General features: G+C 39.5%; 1 protein-coding gene across 1 annotated transcript in view; it reads right to left on the bottom strand.

The window, feature by feature from the left end:
• The window catches only part of GRIA3 (glutamate ionotropic receptor AMPA type subunit 3), a 291,583-nt gene that overhangs the window by 62,567 nt on the left and 214,998 nt on the right, over positions 1-14,018 (bottom strand). Inside the window, exon 11 of the mRNA XM_027092323.1 lies at positions 7,000-7,376. Within this exon, the coding sequence (XP_026948124.1) occupies positions 7,000-7,376 (377 nt within the window). The remainder of the gene's footprint in view (positions 1-6,999; positions 7,377-14,018) is intronic.

Raw genomic sequence — 14,018 nt, forward strand, 5'->3', positions numbered from 1 at the left:
CCAAAATGGTGTGTAAATTATAGAAGGAGCAATTTTCCTACAAACATTGAGAAATATAGCTGCAGGAAAACCAAACATGTTTGGATAATTATTGTTTATTATCTGTTGTTCATTTGGAATGGAACTGTGAATGTCCTCCTTATTTGGGATGATGGGGTTTTACTGAGACCAAGGGGAAAACTGATTTTGGAGTATTTCCAGAATCATGGTTTGGTATGGAAAAGGGTGTATTCTGCTGCTGTGAATACTAATGGTAGTTTATGTATTATCTGCTTGAAATGTGGAGAACAACACAGTAATTTATGGAAATTACGTTTGTGCCATTCTATTGCAGCTAATGGACTGTGGCTGTGTCTGTGTGATCTAAAATCAAGCCTGCGCATCATAATCTGGCTCTTTTGGCCACCTTAATGGCTGACTCAGATGATCATGTGGTTGGTCTGTATGACTCAGCTGAAATTGGCTGTTGACATGACTGAAAATAAACCTAAAAGCAAAATGGTCTTTTTTTGTGGCCTCTTGTCTACATGGCTGTTGATTTTGGCAATTATGTGGTTAATACTGTGATAGACCTACGATCATGGAGAATTTTGGTGAATATCCACATAGAAATGGTAAAACAGTATCCACGAGCATCAGCATAGATGGAAAAAGGAGCTTCCTTGGAATCGGCGTTGAATGCACAAGCTTGCATTCAGCATTCTCCCTTCAAGACAGTAGTAGCTTTTGTGCCAGTTCAAGTAAGAATTTAACCTCTGTAAAATCTAAAAAAGCCAGACTTATAGAAAAACAGAAGAGAATATAGGTTTTCAGGGGATGGGAGGTGAGCAAAATAGGGGATGTTGGTCAAAGTGTACAAACTTCTAGTTATTAAGTGAATAAGTTCTGGGGATCTGATGTTTTTCAAAGGAATGGATTTTTAAAAAATATAAATAAAATTTTCTGTTCATCAAGAAAAGAAAAAAAAAGACAGTGGTAGCTTTGACAAGAGTCTTGGTGGAATTTCTACCACTTTCTTCCCTTGTATGTCATGGATGCCTAAATCCTTTCACTGAGAAAACGTGCAGTGGAACTCACAGGGAAGAAGCTCTATAAGAATTTTCACATTTCCCTTTTCTCATTAGTGAAACTAGAGCCTTTTATATCCACATTTCACATGGAGGCTATATAAAAAGTGACTGATGGGTCAGCCCCGTCACATTTTTAAAAGGATCTATTAAAACAAGACAAGACTTTATAGTTGAGTTAGAAAGACCTGTCATTTCCCAGTATCTTTTCTTCCATTAATGCAGCTTCAAAATGTTTAACATTCAAGTAGTTTTGTTGCACAAGACAGATCTTGAGGTTAGCATAATGAAATGACCGTAAAATGCTGCCATTTAGTATTTATAAAAAATGCATTAAAGGAACATATCATACCTTTTGAAGAAATGTAAGAGGAGACATGAAGTTAATGAAAGTAAATTAGCAACAAGACAAAAACAGACATAACATTGCAAAATAATGCACAATGCTCATGTTACCTGTGATCATAAGAAACTAGAGTTTCCGAGTTAATAATAAAATGTATTTTACGGCCTATGAAATGATAATAAAAGTGAGCTGTGTGCTGGAACCTTCATCCTGTAAGTAAATTTTGAAATCGGCACTTTACTAGCTTCACAAGATGCAGACCCGGAACTGCAAACTGCCTCTCTCCTTTGCACAAACTCTATCATTCCTTTTCTCCCTCTTCTTTCTTCCACAGTAGGCATCATTTCTACACTGCATTCAATGCTGTGTCTATGACAGATTTTTAAAAAAATGTGCAGAGTCAATCTTTGGTTCTTATAGTCTTCTCTGATGGGAATAACTAACCATCTCCCAAAGACTGAAAACTACGGCTTTCAGCCAGAAAAGTCATGAAATAGTTGTAATAAAAATCCTGCTACTACAATTAATTTATTACCACACCACTACTGCTTTGAAGTGAATTTGCAGTTGCAGTAGGATGAAGACACTGGTCATACATCAGTAAAGGAAAGGCTATTGTTGCTTTAAACGGAGCCCCAAACTCTCCTATTGTCTTTGATCCCATTCATTTTTTACCCTTCGTATATTTTATTATTCTGCACATACTTTCCATTTAAAAAAGGAGGATCTATGTGTCAGCTAACCTGGACAGATCCCCTGCCTGCTTCTCCAAAGTGTTTGCTATCTGGAAAACTTAACAGGAGAATAATGCCCATGGAATAATCTATACACAGTAACCGGGTTCAAGTTAGTGTGCTCTTTCCATTTTCTCTGCTGCAATTCCCTGGAACCTTGTATCTTCAACTTGGCTAGCCCTCAGATGTCCCTGCAGCTTTAGAGAAAGTCAGCAGGGGGAGCATTTGTCTGGAAGGACTTGGACTCTGGCCTGCTTAGCAGTTCTGTCAACGTTTTACAAACGAAATAAATTTCAGATTAAAAAAAATTCCAGCCACCTGTCAATATCAGCAAGACATTGTGGAATAATACAATCAAAATGTTTGCAAGTTGTGTAATCCTTAAGGAAAGCACTTTATGGGTTCAAGAAGGAATGTTGTTGGTTATTTCTCATCAGAAAGCAGCTATTTGGCACTGACTAAAATTTTAACCGTATTTAGGAACTAAAATGCAAGTGCAATATGAACGATTAGTATTTGTGAAGCCAGGATGGTTAACAGCAGCTAGTTTAAAAATGATAATAGGTAACGTGTATTGAGAACTTACTATGTGTCAGGCACTGTGCTTTACATTTTATAGATGAGGAACTGAGCCTTAGCAAGTTTTAGTACCTCGCCCCACGTTACACAACAGCTAAGCGGATTGTGAATCTAGTGAGATGAACTCCAGGACCCGCATACCTAATCACTGTGCTCCGTCCATCTGGCTACACCCACTGGCTATCTCCCCATCCCCCAATCAGGGGGAAGAGGATTGAATGCAATCTCCTCATACTTTCTTCTCCTGACTCCCCCCAACAAATTAGTTCGTGTATGAATATAACCTCAGCTTATTCATTGATTACTCAGTCTCCACTTGAATTGGTCACCCTGAACAATTGGGGTAGTTGAAAATATCAAACCTAATATTGACATAGACTCTTTAGGCTTCTAGGTTACTGTTCATAGCTTTATTTGATGGCAGTGGAATCATGCTCAGTTTTCCTCATGATGTCTTGTTGCTGATTTCCCAGTCTTTAACTTTGAGTGAACACATGTTCAGCAGCATTCTTAAATGCTCACTGCCTATTTTCTTAAACAGCCAGGGCAAAGGTACTGTTTCATCAGAGGTTGGGAGACTGGAAAACATCTCTTGGGCATGAGCACGAGGAAAAGAATGGAACAAACAGTGCACCTTTAGGTCGGTAGTGGGAGGCTGTGTGTGGTAGTGGAAATAATTGTACTGCTGGCTCTTAGAGCCTCCGTGCCCTCGGGTTCCATGACATTATCTCTCAGGGTACTATTCCTTTCTCTATGATATGAGAAAAGCAGTATGAAGTGGAACGAGCACAGGTTCTGGAATTGGAGTTGGGTATGAATACTGGCTTTGTCATTAGCTGTGTGACTGGGCAAATTACTTCACCTGAGCATCACCTTCACCTAAAAAATAAGTACGATGCCCACCTTGTGGTAGTGTTTTGAGGATTAGAATTCATATGATAATACAGGTAAAGTGCCCAGATGCAGTGGGAACTCAGAGAAAATTGTTCCTGGGCCCTCAGTAAACGGATGCAACTGGATTAATTTATCTCTGACATCTCCTCCTGCTATGATATTTGATAATTCTACTTTAAAATGTGGTCTCTTATGATGCCTTGAATTGCTCCAATTTTGAGAAAAGTCAGAGTGTACAATGCATGCTCACATTCTGGGCTTTCTGGAGAGTTTGCATTCCAAGGATGGCCATTGAACAGAAGTGGGGCTGTGTGCCCCATTGCTGGGTTGAGTTGTGACCAGCATTTAGAAAAAAAAAAAAGAGAATAGATAATATCAGAGTGCATGGCACACTGTAAGGGTAATTTCTGGTGAAATTTTGTTACGTACATATATGTGTACTGAGTTGTGATGGAAAATTTATCTCTGACCGAGGGTTGTGCTCAAAACATTTGAAAGCCATCACTCTCTAGGACAGTGTCTAGTGCAGAATAATAAAATCTCTACCTTGAAAAAAGCACTTGATATATTTCAGCGCCACAGAAGAGCCACAGCTTAAATTCTGCTACAAAAAATGAAAATGAATCTTTCCAGCTTGTCATTTTCAGGCCATCATTTTTAAGTTATTACTTAATGAGGTAATATGCATAAATACTTCTAAAAACAAATGGCCTTTTAAGAGTCCTGTTTGAGTATGCACAGCAGCATGTAGCACTCCAGTGGGGATATCACAAATTTAGTTTTGAAAATGCACTTACAGAAACCAATAAAATCTCCAGGCTTAATAAGTCTTTAGCATTGTCTCAACACAGATTACCAGCCACGTTAAAATCATTCAATTACAGGATCATTCAGAAACCCTCATCTCTTGAAGTGAACATTTTAAAAAATCAGGAAAGAAAGAAACTAGCACAATTAACTCCCAGATGATATCACAAAATGACACACATCCCAAGCACAAAAGGAATAGGGAGTGAAATAATTTGGAGAATCTGACCAAGCAGATTGAGGGTGGCAAAAAAGAATGACAGATAAATGAGGCTTACCCCACACGTGTTATACTAAAAAGCTGCTGAAGATAGTTACCAGCGATGTATACTGCAAAACTCCATTTTAAATGTTTTGCGCTCCAAGTGGATAACCTCAAATGAAATATGCTATAAAAGCATGGTAGGTGACCTTCTGAGTCCTTCTAGTCTAAATGAAAATCCCTATATGTTTGTATAATTGACTCTGGTCAGTATGTGAATTAATGTTCAATTTTACCAAAGCTACAACTTTTTATTTCATTTTTTTCTGATTATAAAGATGTTACATTTGCTTACAGTATTTTATAATTATGCATTTGCCACCATTTTTGTTTAGGTGAGTCGACACTTTAAGTGGGTAAGATCTAGGATATTCACATTCAATATCTTCAATAGCTTCACTGAGGTAAAATGTGCATACCATACAATTCACCAACACAAGTGTACAATTAATGATTTTAGTAAAGTTAGAGTTGTGCAACCATTGCCACAACCCAGTTTTGGAAAATTTCCAATACTCTGAAACGTTGCCTTGTGCCCTTTTGTGGTTAATCCTGATAGGAATGGGACTAGGGTGAGGCAAGTGAGGCATTTGCCCCCCACACAAAATTTAAGGGAGTGCCAAAATCTCATTAATCAAAATAAAGAGAATTTTAGTATATTTTTTAAAAAAAATCAAGATTAATTCAAGAAAATCCATGATTAACAAAATAGCAAATTTTAAAATAAAGATTGGATCTGACCCCTGTACTTGCTCTACTCAGCTTCACTTGCCTCACCCTAATCTTGATCCCCTCTCTGCTCCCTCCAAGGCCCCGGAGACCAACAACGTGCTTTCTGTCTCTATTGATTTGCCTATTCTGGACAAATGGAATAATACAATATGGGATAGTCAATAAATGGAATTCAAGTAATGGAATCATATGGTAAGTGGCCTTTTGCATCTGGCTTCTTTCATTTAGCATCATGTTATCAAAGTTAATTTAGTAGCATGTATCAGTTGTCCTTTTTTTAGTTGCTCAATAGTTTCCCATTCCAAATGTGGTACGGATATGCCACATTTTGTTTATCCATTCGTCTGTTGATGGACATTTGGGTTGTTTCCACTTTTGGCTATAGTAAATAAAGCTCCTATGAACATTTGTGTATAAGTCTTTGTGTGGATATATGTTTTCTTTTAGGTAAATAAGAGTGGAATTGCTGTGCCATATTTTAAGTGTATGTCTAATTATAAGAGACTGCCAAACCACTTTCCAATTTGGGTGTAGCATTTTGCATTCATGCTACTAATGGATGAGAGCTATAGTTATTCCACATCCTTGTCACCACTTGGTATTATCTGTCTTTTTGATTATAGCCATTCTAGAGGATGTGTAGAGCTGTCTCACTGTGATTTTAATTTGCATTTCCCTAATGACTAATGATGTTGAGCATCTTTTCATGTGATTATTAACCATTTGTATACCTTCTTTGGGGAAATATCTATTCAAATCTTTCATCCATTTTTAGAATTGGGTTGTTTATCTTCTTTTTATTAAGTTGCAAGAGATCTTTATATATTCTGGATACAAGTCCTTTATCACATGTATGATTTCCTAATATTTTCTCCCACTGTGGCTTGTCTTTTCATTTTCTTAATGATGTCTTTTGAAATGCAAAATTTTTGAATTTTGGTGAAGTCCAGTTTATCAATTTTTACAGTGGATTGTGCTTTTTGCGTTCTGGAAACTCTTTGTCCAATCCAAGGTCACACAGACTTCCTCCCATATTTTCTTCTAGAAGTTTTACTGTTTTAGTGATAAAGCTTGGGCAAGATACTACAGTGAAATAGTTCTAGGCAGTCAGAGAGAAAAAATGAAAAATGGAGGAGAAAGGGGAAGGTAGGAGGGTTTTAAAGAAGAGTTCTGTCTTTTAAATATTTTCTAGATCCAGTCTCTGGACAAATGAGAGAATGTTCTAGCTCAGTTAATGAGGAAACCATGCCTGTTTGTTCGGATCAAGATTTAGTGTTAGCTTTATCTGAATAATATCAATATTAGCTGGCAATGTTGCCTTTATCTGAGTTCAAATGTTTGCTATAATGTGTATAAATTGATGATACCATAGAAATGCATGAAAGACATTCAAAGCAACACCAATAACACACTCACTTCATGGACGCAAGCAAACAAAAATGGCTTGATGATAATTTGTCACTGGATGGAATGTTAAATGAAAGAAATCTGGACTTGAGATGGGTGAATATCAGATGTGCATGAATGGATCATGGCCATAACATGCAAGGAGGCATTGGGTATGACATGGAAACAAACCTTGGAGAAATATCACATCCTTGCTGCATAAAGGCGCCCAAGGAAAACCAAAGACTGTTAAATATTCCAAATTCATTTGGAGGATCAGGAGGGCTTTGCGGGTCACGAGGTTCTTCATTGTTGTCTTCCAAGTGCCATTCGTAAGGGCTGAATCTGCTGACTAGGAAAAGAACTACACTGACTCCAATGTAAGCGAAGACGATGCACATCCAGATTTCGTAAGCCAAGGGATCCAGAAACGAGAACACTCCTGGTTTTGATTTCTGAGGCTTCTTTATCATGATGGAGATGCCCAGGCTCATAAACGGCTTTGAGAAATCTATGACTTCTTCACGGACCAGCGTTATAGTGAGTGGAGCAACAGCTATATCAGCCCTCTGGAAAAAAACATTTTTTGACTTTTAGAGACAGTATTTCCATTAGTCATTTGCCACTTAATATACCTCTTTGGTAGAAATATAAAGTCTTAAGTCACTATAGCCAGCTGATTTGTCAATGCTTTGGTTAGACAAGTAGTAGCATTCAGTGGGTCCTAAAATACTCTAACTTGATGGTAAGTTAAGGAAAAGACACTTCGTCCTCTGAGGCATATTGGCTTAGGGCACCTGATTCAATTTTTTGTCCTAAAATTGTTTTGCTACCTTGCAACTCAACTGCTACTCTCCTGTGACATACCACTGTTTAATTCTTATATTCTTATTTTAATTTTCATTCACTTATGTCATATCTCCCTTACCTGACCGGAAATTCTTGTGGGAAAAGCATAATAGTCTATACTTTTGATATGTGCCTCCCTCCCCACCATGAGGTGCAACACAGGACTACAGTACTCAGTTTAACACTTGAGTGTTTGCCATTATTCTTGACTTATTTCTTTGAGAGTATGTCTATTAAAAACATAAGTTCTTTGAAGGCAGGGGTTCAATTTCCTATTTTTGTATCTATCACTGCAAAAGATCCTAAACTAAAGAAACTGTAGATGCCTAAAAAATAAGCTCTTGACTATTGAATATGAAATATGCAAACATGAAAGAATTCTGCATGGGCAATAAGGGCAAAGCAGTTATTACAATACATATTAATTTATATAGTAAGCCATCATTTCTAGTGATAAATATCAGTGTAGCACTCACATGTATTGGATCAATAAAATAAACGTGTCAGTAGTGCACTGCATAATTAGTTCAGGCAAAGGCAGACGATGTTTTTATATTAGTCCCATGAAAATAGGCACTGGAACTTCTACACTTATTTCTTTTGTCTTCCACACTAGTTCCCTTATGTCAGTGGTAGGTTTCAGTCTGGAGCCAGGCCTTAAAATGCATACTTAGAGAAATGCTCATAAGGAAAGGCTTTGGATGGTATATCAGGTATAAAGTGAAAACACCAATTTTGATGATCGTTTTTTCTTTGTTAAATAGTTATGCCTCAATATCCCTACCAGTAGGGGAAGAATGATGAAATCTGAGACAGGGTTTTTTTTTTTTTTAATGTTTTAGTACTTTGATTTACACATGGTGACTCAAACTGGTTAAGAAACACTCCTTAATTAATTGAAGGGGAAATGCAGTAATAAACAGCCAGCTAACATCGATTCAGTGCTTACTCTGTGTGAGGTGTTGTGCTAAGCCCCTTATATATATTTAATTCTCAAGGCAACCTTGAGGTTGGTCCATGATCATTCTCATGTTAGAGAAGGAGGAAGTGAGGTACTGAGAGGCTGGGATTAGAACCCTGGTCTTCAGATTCCAGAACTCACTCTCTTGACCACGATAATATTCTAACTCCAGAGATACTTGCACGTTTCTACTATATATTACCTTATGTACAATGATCAACCTCAGCCAACGCCTCTCGGGTTCATTCCAGTGTGTATCTGAGTGCCTATTCTGTGCCAAGCACTGTTCTTGGTGCTAGGGGTGTAGCAGTGAGTAAGACAAGCAGACAAAAATCTGCTGCAGAATGTATGCATTTATTGAAGCCAACAGCCTGCTGACCAAATCTACCTTGAAGGCTGACTACCATCTCAAACTCACCATTTCTAAAATTAAACCCATCATCTATCACCGTGAGGTTGATTCTTCTTTAAGTCTATGAATGATGCTTATTCCAAACGTTTCCCTAATCCTACGTACCCTCTCTGCAGATGATCTTGCCTCTTCCTTTACTGAGAAGATGGAAGCCACCTGATATGAGCTCTACCACCTCAGTGCCTTTCTTCTCTTCCTCAATATATTGCTGTATCTTTATCCCTGCTGTCATTCCCATCGCTTAGAAAATGAACTCTTTCTTTCTGAGATTTAATCTACGTATTCCTTGCATCTCATACTCTTCTGTCTCCTTAAAATTCAGCTGTTTATTCTCTTTTACTATTTTTTCCTTCTCAATCTATTCCAGTGGTTCTCAGTGTGTGATTCCCCAGACTTAGCAGCAACAGAGTCACCTGGGAACTTGTTAGAAATGCCAATTCTCAGGCCCCACGCCATGTTTATTAAATAAGAAACTGGGAGGGAAAAAACCCAGGTAGCCCTCCAGGTGATTCTCATTCTTGCTGTAATTTGAAACCACTGACAGATCTTATTCACTTAATAATTACCTCATACTCAGGTAATTCCGTTTACTGACAAAGAAAAATGAAAGAAAAAAACACTTCTTCCTTCTTTTTTTGATCCTACTACCCTCTTAACCATACAGCATCACTCCCTATCATCACCAATCTTCTTGAAAAATTCGTCTTTACTATCTCTTGATTTTAATACAATGTTTCCTTTATACACCTGTGCTGTAACTTCCATTCCCCTCCAATTTAGTGAAATTGCTTCTTGAACTATATGCTTGGTTACCAAATTCAAAGACCTTTCCGCAGACCGCTCATATGATACCACTGGCCCTTAGCACTATGTATATCCTCTTTCCTTAGCTCTCTGATGCTGAAGACTATGGGTTCTTCTCCTACCTTTCTGAATGTTCCTTTTCTGTCTTTGCTTCCTAGCTCTGCTCTCTCAGTGAAGATGTACGTTTGTACCTCCAGAGTCTATTCACGGGCCCTGGTTTGGTAGGTAATTTATGAAGGTTTGTGGAATAAGCAAGTCTCTTTAAGGTTCTGTTCTTCCTTTCTCCCCTCAGTATTATTACCTCTGGCTTCAACTCTTCCCTCATTGAGCTAACTCCTGAATCACCAGTTCCACATTTCTAACTGGAGGGGAGACAAACACAGATTTTATCTATTTTACTCTTTTGCCTGGGGCCAGACCAGGTGGTAGAAACAAAAGCAACTGAGGAGAATGGAATTGGCCCAAAAGCTAGTGGGGTTTTTTGGCACAGAGAGTCTGAATCAGCTAGAAAGAACCTTGTCGTGCCAAGAGAATTCACAGATAAAGCCACCTTCTATCCCTGCCAACGTATTTCTACCTCCTGCTTAGAACGTGCAAATGCCCTGCTAGCAGCATTTCCCATTTGATCTCATTTGATTTAATTACTTCATTTAACTAGTTTTTTTATCTTTAAAGTCAAAATACTAGATAGTTCTAAAAGAAATTGCCACTTCTTTGTTTTGGAAGGAAGAACTAAGGGACACTTGTGTGAGAAAATCACTTTGGATTGAGTTTAGGGGAATTAGGTTCTTTTTCAAGCACGTCAGGAAAGGATTTTGAGAATCTTGACACCCTTTAAGAGAAAAAAACCTAACTCAGTAACTGAAACAGTCACCAGATGATGAGCACAGCTAAATGCTAACAAGATGTGGCTAGATAGACAAAGCGGTGCTTCTTGTCTGGTTCCCAGGAACGTGCAGCAAAAGAACAGATTCCCAAAGAAAGCCATTTTTATTTTTTTAAATTTTATTTATTTTTTGCCTGCCTGAGCATCTGTATTTTTTTTTTTTTTTTTTTACTGAGGTATAACTACTGAAGCCTGTGCGCCTAGAGCCCGTGCTCTGCAAGAAGAGAATGCATCGCAGTGAGAAGCCTGCGCACCGCAATGAAGAGTAGCCCCCGTGCGCAGCAACGGAGACCCAACGCAGCGAAAAAGAAAGCCATTTTTAGTTTGAAGTACTTTTGAAGTCACACAAGACAACAGGAAGAAGCTGCTCCCCTCAGGCACTTGCTCTTCAGCCCGGGCTTTTCTACCTTGACTGAATTGTTTCTTTCTAAGGAGCTTTTTCAGAGACGGCAGTTTGTTTTCCTGGAGGGTGCTTCTTCAATGAGAGAACAGTGTTAAATCTGTGTGCAATTAAGCTTCATTGATGTGGACCTGCCTCCAAAATGAGAATTACCAGGCTGAACCTGAAAAAAGACCTATACAGACAGAAATAGACAAAGGGATAGCAAAGAGCAGGTAGGAGAAGGCTCAACTGGCAGAGAAGGGAGCAAACCCTCCCACCTCTTGCATGCTTCGTGAAGCCAACGCAGCAGAACGGTCATATCAGCTCATAGCCAGCCTTGGAGAAACCCTTGCCCTCTGCCACCACTATCCCTTCCTCCATATGAAAAGGCTCTTGTCATGGTCTCTTATTTCAGAGCTCAAGGCCTGCTTGGCATAATGTCTGTGATGCAATCAACATACTTATTAGAGGAAATGGGGAGTAGCAGGTAACTAACGAGTGTCAGAAAAGACCCATTTAGCTCTCCTGGGACAGCTGTAGCATGCAGATGAGCGGGAAGGTCATTTTCAGGTCAAGTTAAAGATTTCAGGTGCCAACACTGATGAAAAAGTGAAAAAGGCAACTCCCCAAATGGCATTGCTTTCCTGGTCTCGGCTCCTTATGAAAGCCAGCTGTGTCTGGGATCGAGCGCTAAGAATTCTCCATAGGGCTAGGGAGCAGCTGAAATTCGGACGCAGTAGTGAACTGTCTCACTTGTGGCATCCTGAGTCAGTCCAGCGGCCTTTTGTCCTCAAGCCTCTGCCTGTGCTAGTAACAGAAATCAGCAGGCCATTTTCAGAAACCTTGGTGGGGAAGTAGGTGGTGTGACGGTGCTCTGGGTGATGGACAAAACCCAGCAAATGGAAAGAGCTCAGGGTAAGAGTTCGCTAGCGCTTTTGCTTGCATCTTGACTACTTAAAGGATTTTCATTAAGCGGCTTAAGAGTGGCTGTGTGGGCTCAGTAAACACACAGAATTAGGTTTGATTTTTCCACTCACCAGTGGCAAACCCGGAGTAACTGCACTATTGCAGGGGATTTAGCTTGAGGGGATATATAATCCTTTTCATAGGTGGGTTGCCAAAGTCGTAAATTTCATAAAACTTAAAACCCAACAAACTCATATGTATAGGGACGATGCGCTTAAGAGTATGACAGGTTGAAGACAGAAATGATGCTTGTTTTATTTTTTTGTAACATCTTTATTGGGGTATAATTGCTCTACAATGGTGTGTTAGTTTCTGCTGTATAACAAAGTGAATCAGTTATACATATATCCCCATGTCTCCTCCCTCTTGCATCCCCCTCCCACTCTCCCTATCCCACCCCTCTAGGTGGACACAAAGCACCGACCTAATCTCCCTGTACCATGCGGCTGCTTCCCACTAGCTATCGGCTTTACATTTGGTAGTGTATATATGTCCACGCCACTCTCTCACTTCGTCCCAGTTTACCCTTCCCCCTCCCCGTGGCCTCAAGTCCATTCTCTACGTCTGTGTCTTTATTCCTGTCCTGCCCCTAGGTTCTTTAGAACCATTTTTTTCCCCGCCTATAGCATTTGTTGTAAAGCTGGTTTGGTGGTGCTGAATTCTCTTAGCTTTGCTTGTCTGTAAAGGTTTTAATTTCTCCGTCGAATCTGAACGAGATCCTTGCCGGGTAATCTTGGTTGTAGGTTTTTCCCTTTCATCACTTTAAATATGTCCTGCCAGTCCCTTCTGGCTTGCAGAGTTTTTGCTGAAAGATCAGCTGTTGACCTTATGGGGATTCCCTTGTGTGTTATTTGTTGTTTTTCCCTTGCTGCTTTTATTATGTTTTCTTTGTATTTAATTTTTGATAGTTTGATTAATATGTGTCTTGGTGTGTTTCTCCTTGGATTTATCCTGTATGGGACTCTCTGTGCTTTCTGGACTTGGTTAACTCTTTCCTTTCCCATATTAGGGAAGTTTTCAACTATAATCTCTTCAAATATTTTCTCAGTCCCTTTCTTTTTCTCTTCTTCTGGGACCCCTATAATTCAAGTGTTGGTGAGTTTAATGTCCCAGAGGTCTCTGAGACTGTCCTCAATTCTTTTCATTCTTTATTCTTTGTTCTGCTCTGCAGTAGTTATTTCCACTATTTTATCTTCCAGGTCACTTATCCGTTTTTCGGCCTCAGTTATTCTGCTATTGATTCCTTCTAGAGAGCTTTTAGTTTCATTTATTGTGTTGTTCATCGTTGCTTGTTTCCTCTTTAGTTCTTCTAGGTCCTTGTTAAATGTTTCTTGTATTTTCTCCATTCTATTTCCAAGATTTTGCATCATCTTTACTCTCATTACTCTGAGTTCTTTTTCAGGTAGACTGCCTATTTCCTCTTGCCTATTTGTTTGGTCTGGTGGGTTTTTACCTTGCTCCTTCATCTGCTGTGTGTTTCTGTGTCTTCTCATTTTGTTTAACTTACTGTGTTTGGGGTCTCCTTTTCACAGGCTGGAGGTTCGTAGTTCCCGTTGTTTTTGGTGTCTGTCCCCAGTGGCTAAGGTTGGTTCAGTGGGTTGTGTAGGCTTCCTGGTGGAGGGGACTAGTGCCTGTGTTCTGGTGTATGAGGCTGGATCTTGTCTTTCTGGTGGGCAGGACCATGTCCGGTGGTGTGTTTTGGGGTGTCTGTGGCCTTATTATGATTTTAGGCAGCCTCTCTGCTAATGGGTGGGGTTGTGTTCCTGTCTTGCTAGTTGTTTGGCATAGGGTGTCCAGCACTGTAGCTTGCTGGTCGTTGAGTGGAGCTGGGTCTTAGCGTTGAGATGGAGATCTCTGGGAGATTTTCACTGTTTGATATTACGTGGAGCTTGGAGGTCTCTGGTGGACCAATGTCCTGAACTCGGCTCTCCCACCTCAGAGGCTCAGGCCT

This window comes from Aethalodelphis obliquidens, unplaced genomic scaffold (genome assembly GCF_003676395.1).
Source record: "Aethalodelphis obliquidens isolate GAN/ISIS:26980383/991018 unplaced genomic scaffold, ASM367639v1 scaffold77, whole genome shotgun sequence".
In the NCBI taxonomy this organism is placed as follows: Eukaryota; Metazoa; Chordata; class Mammalia; order Artiodactyla; family Delphinidae; genus Aethalodelphis; species Aethalodelphis obliquidens.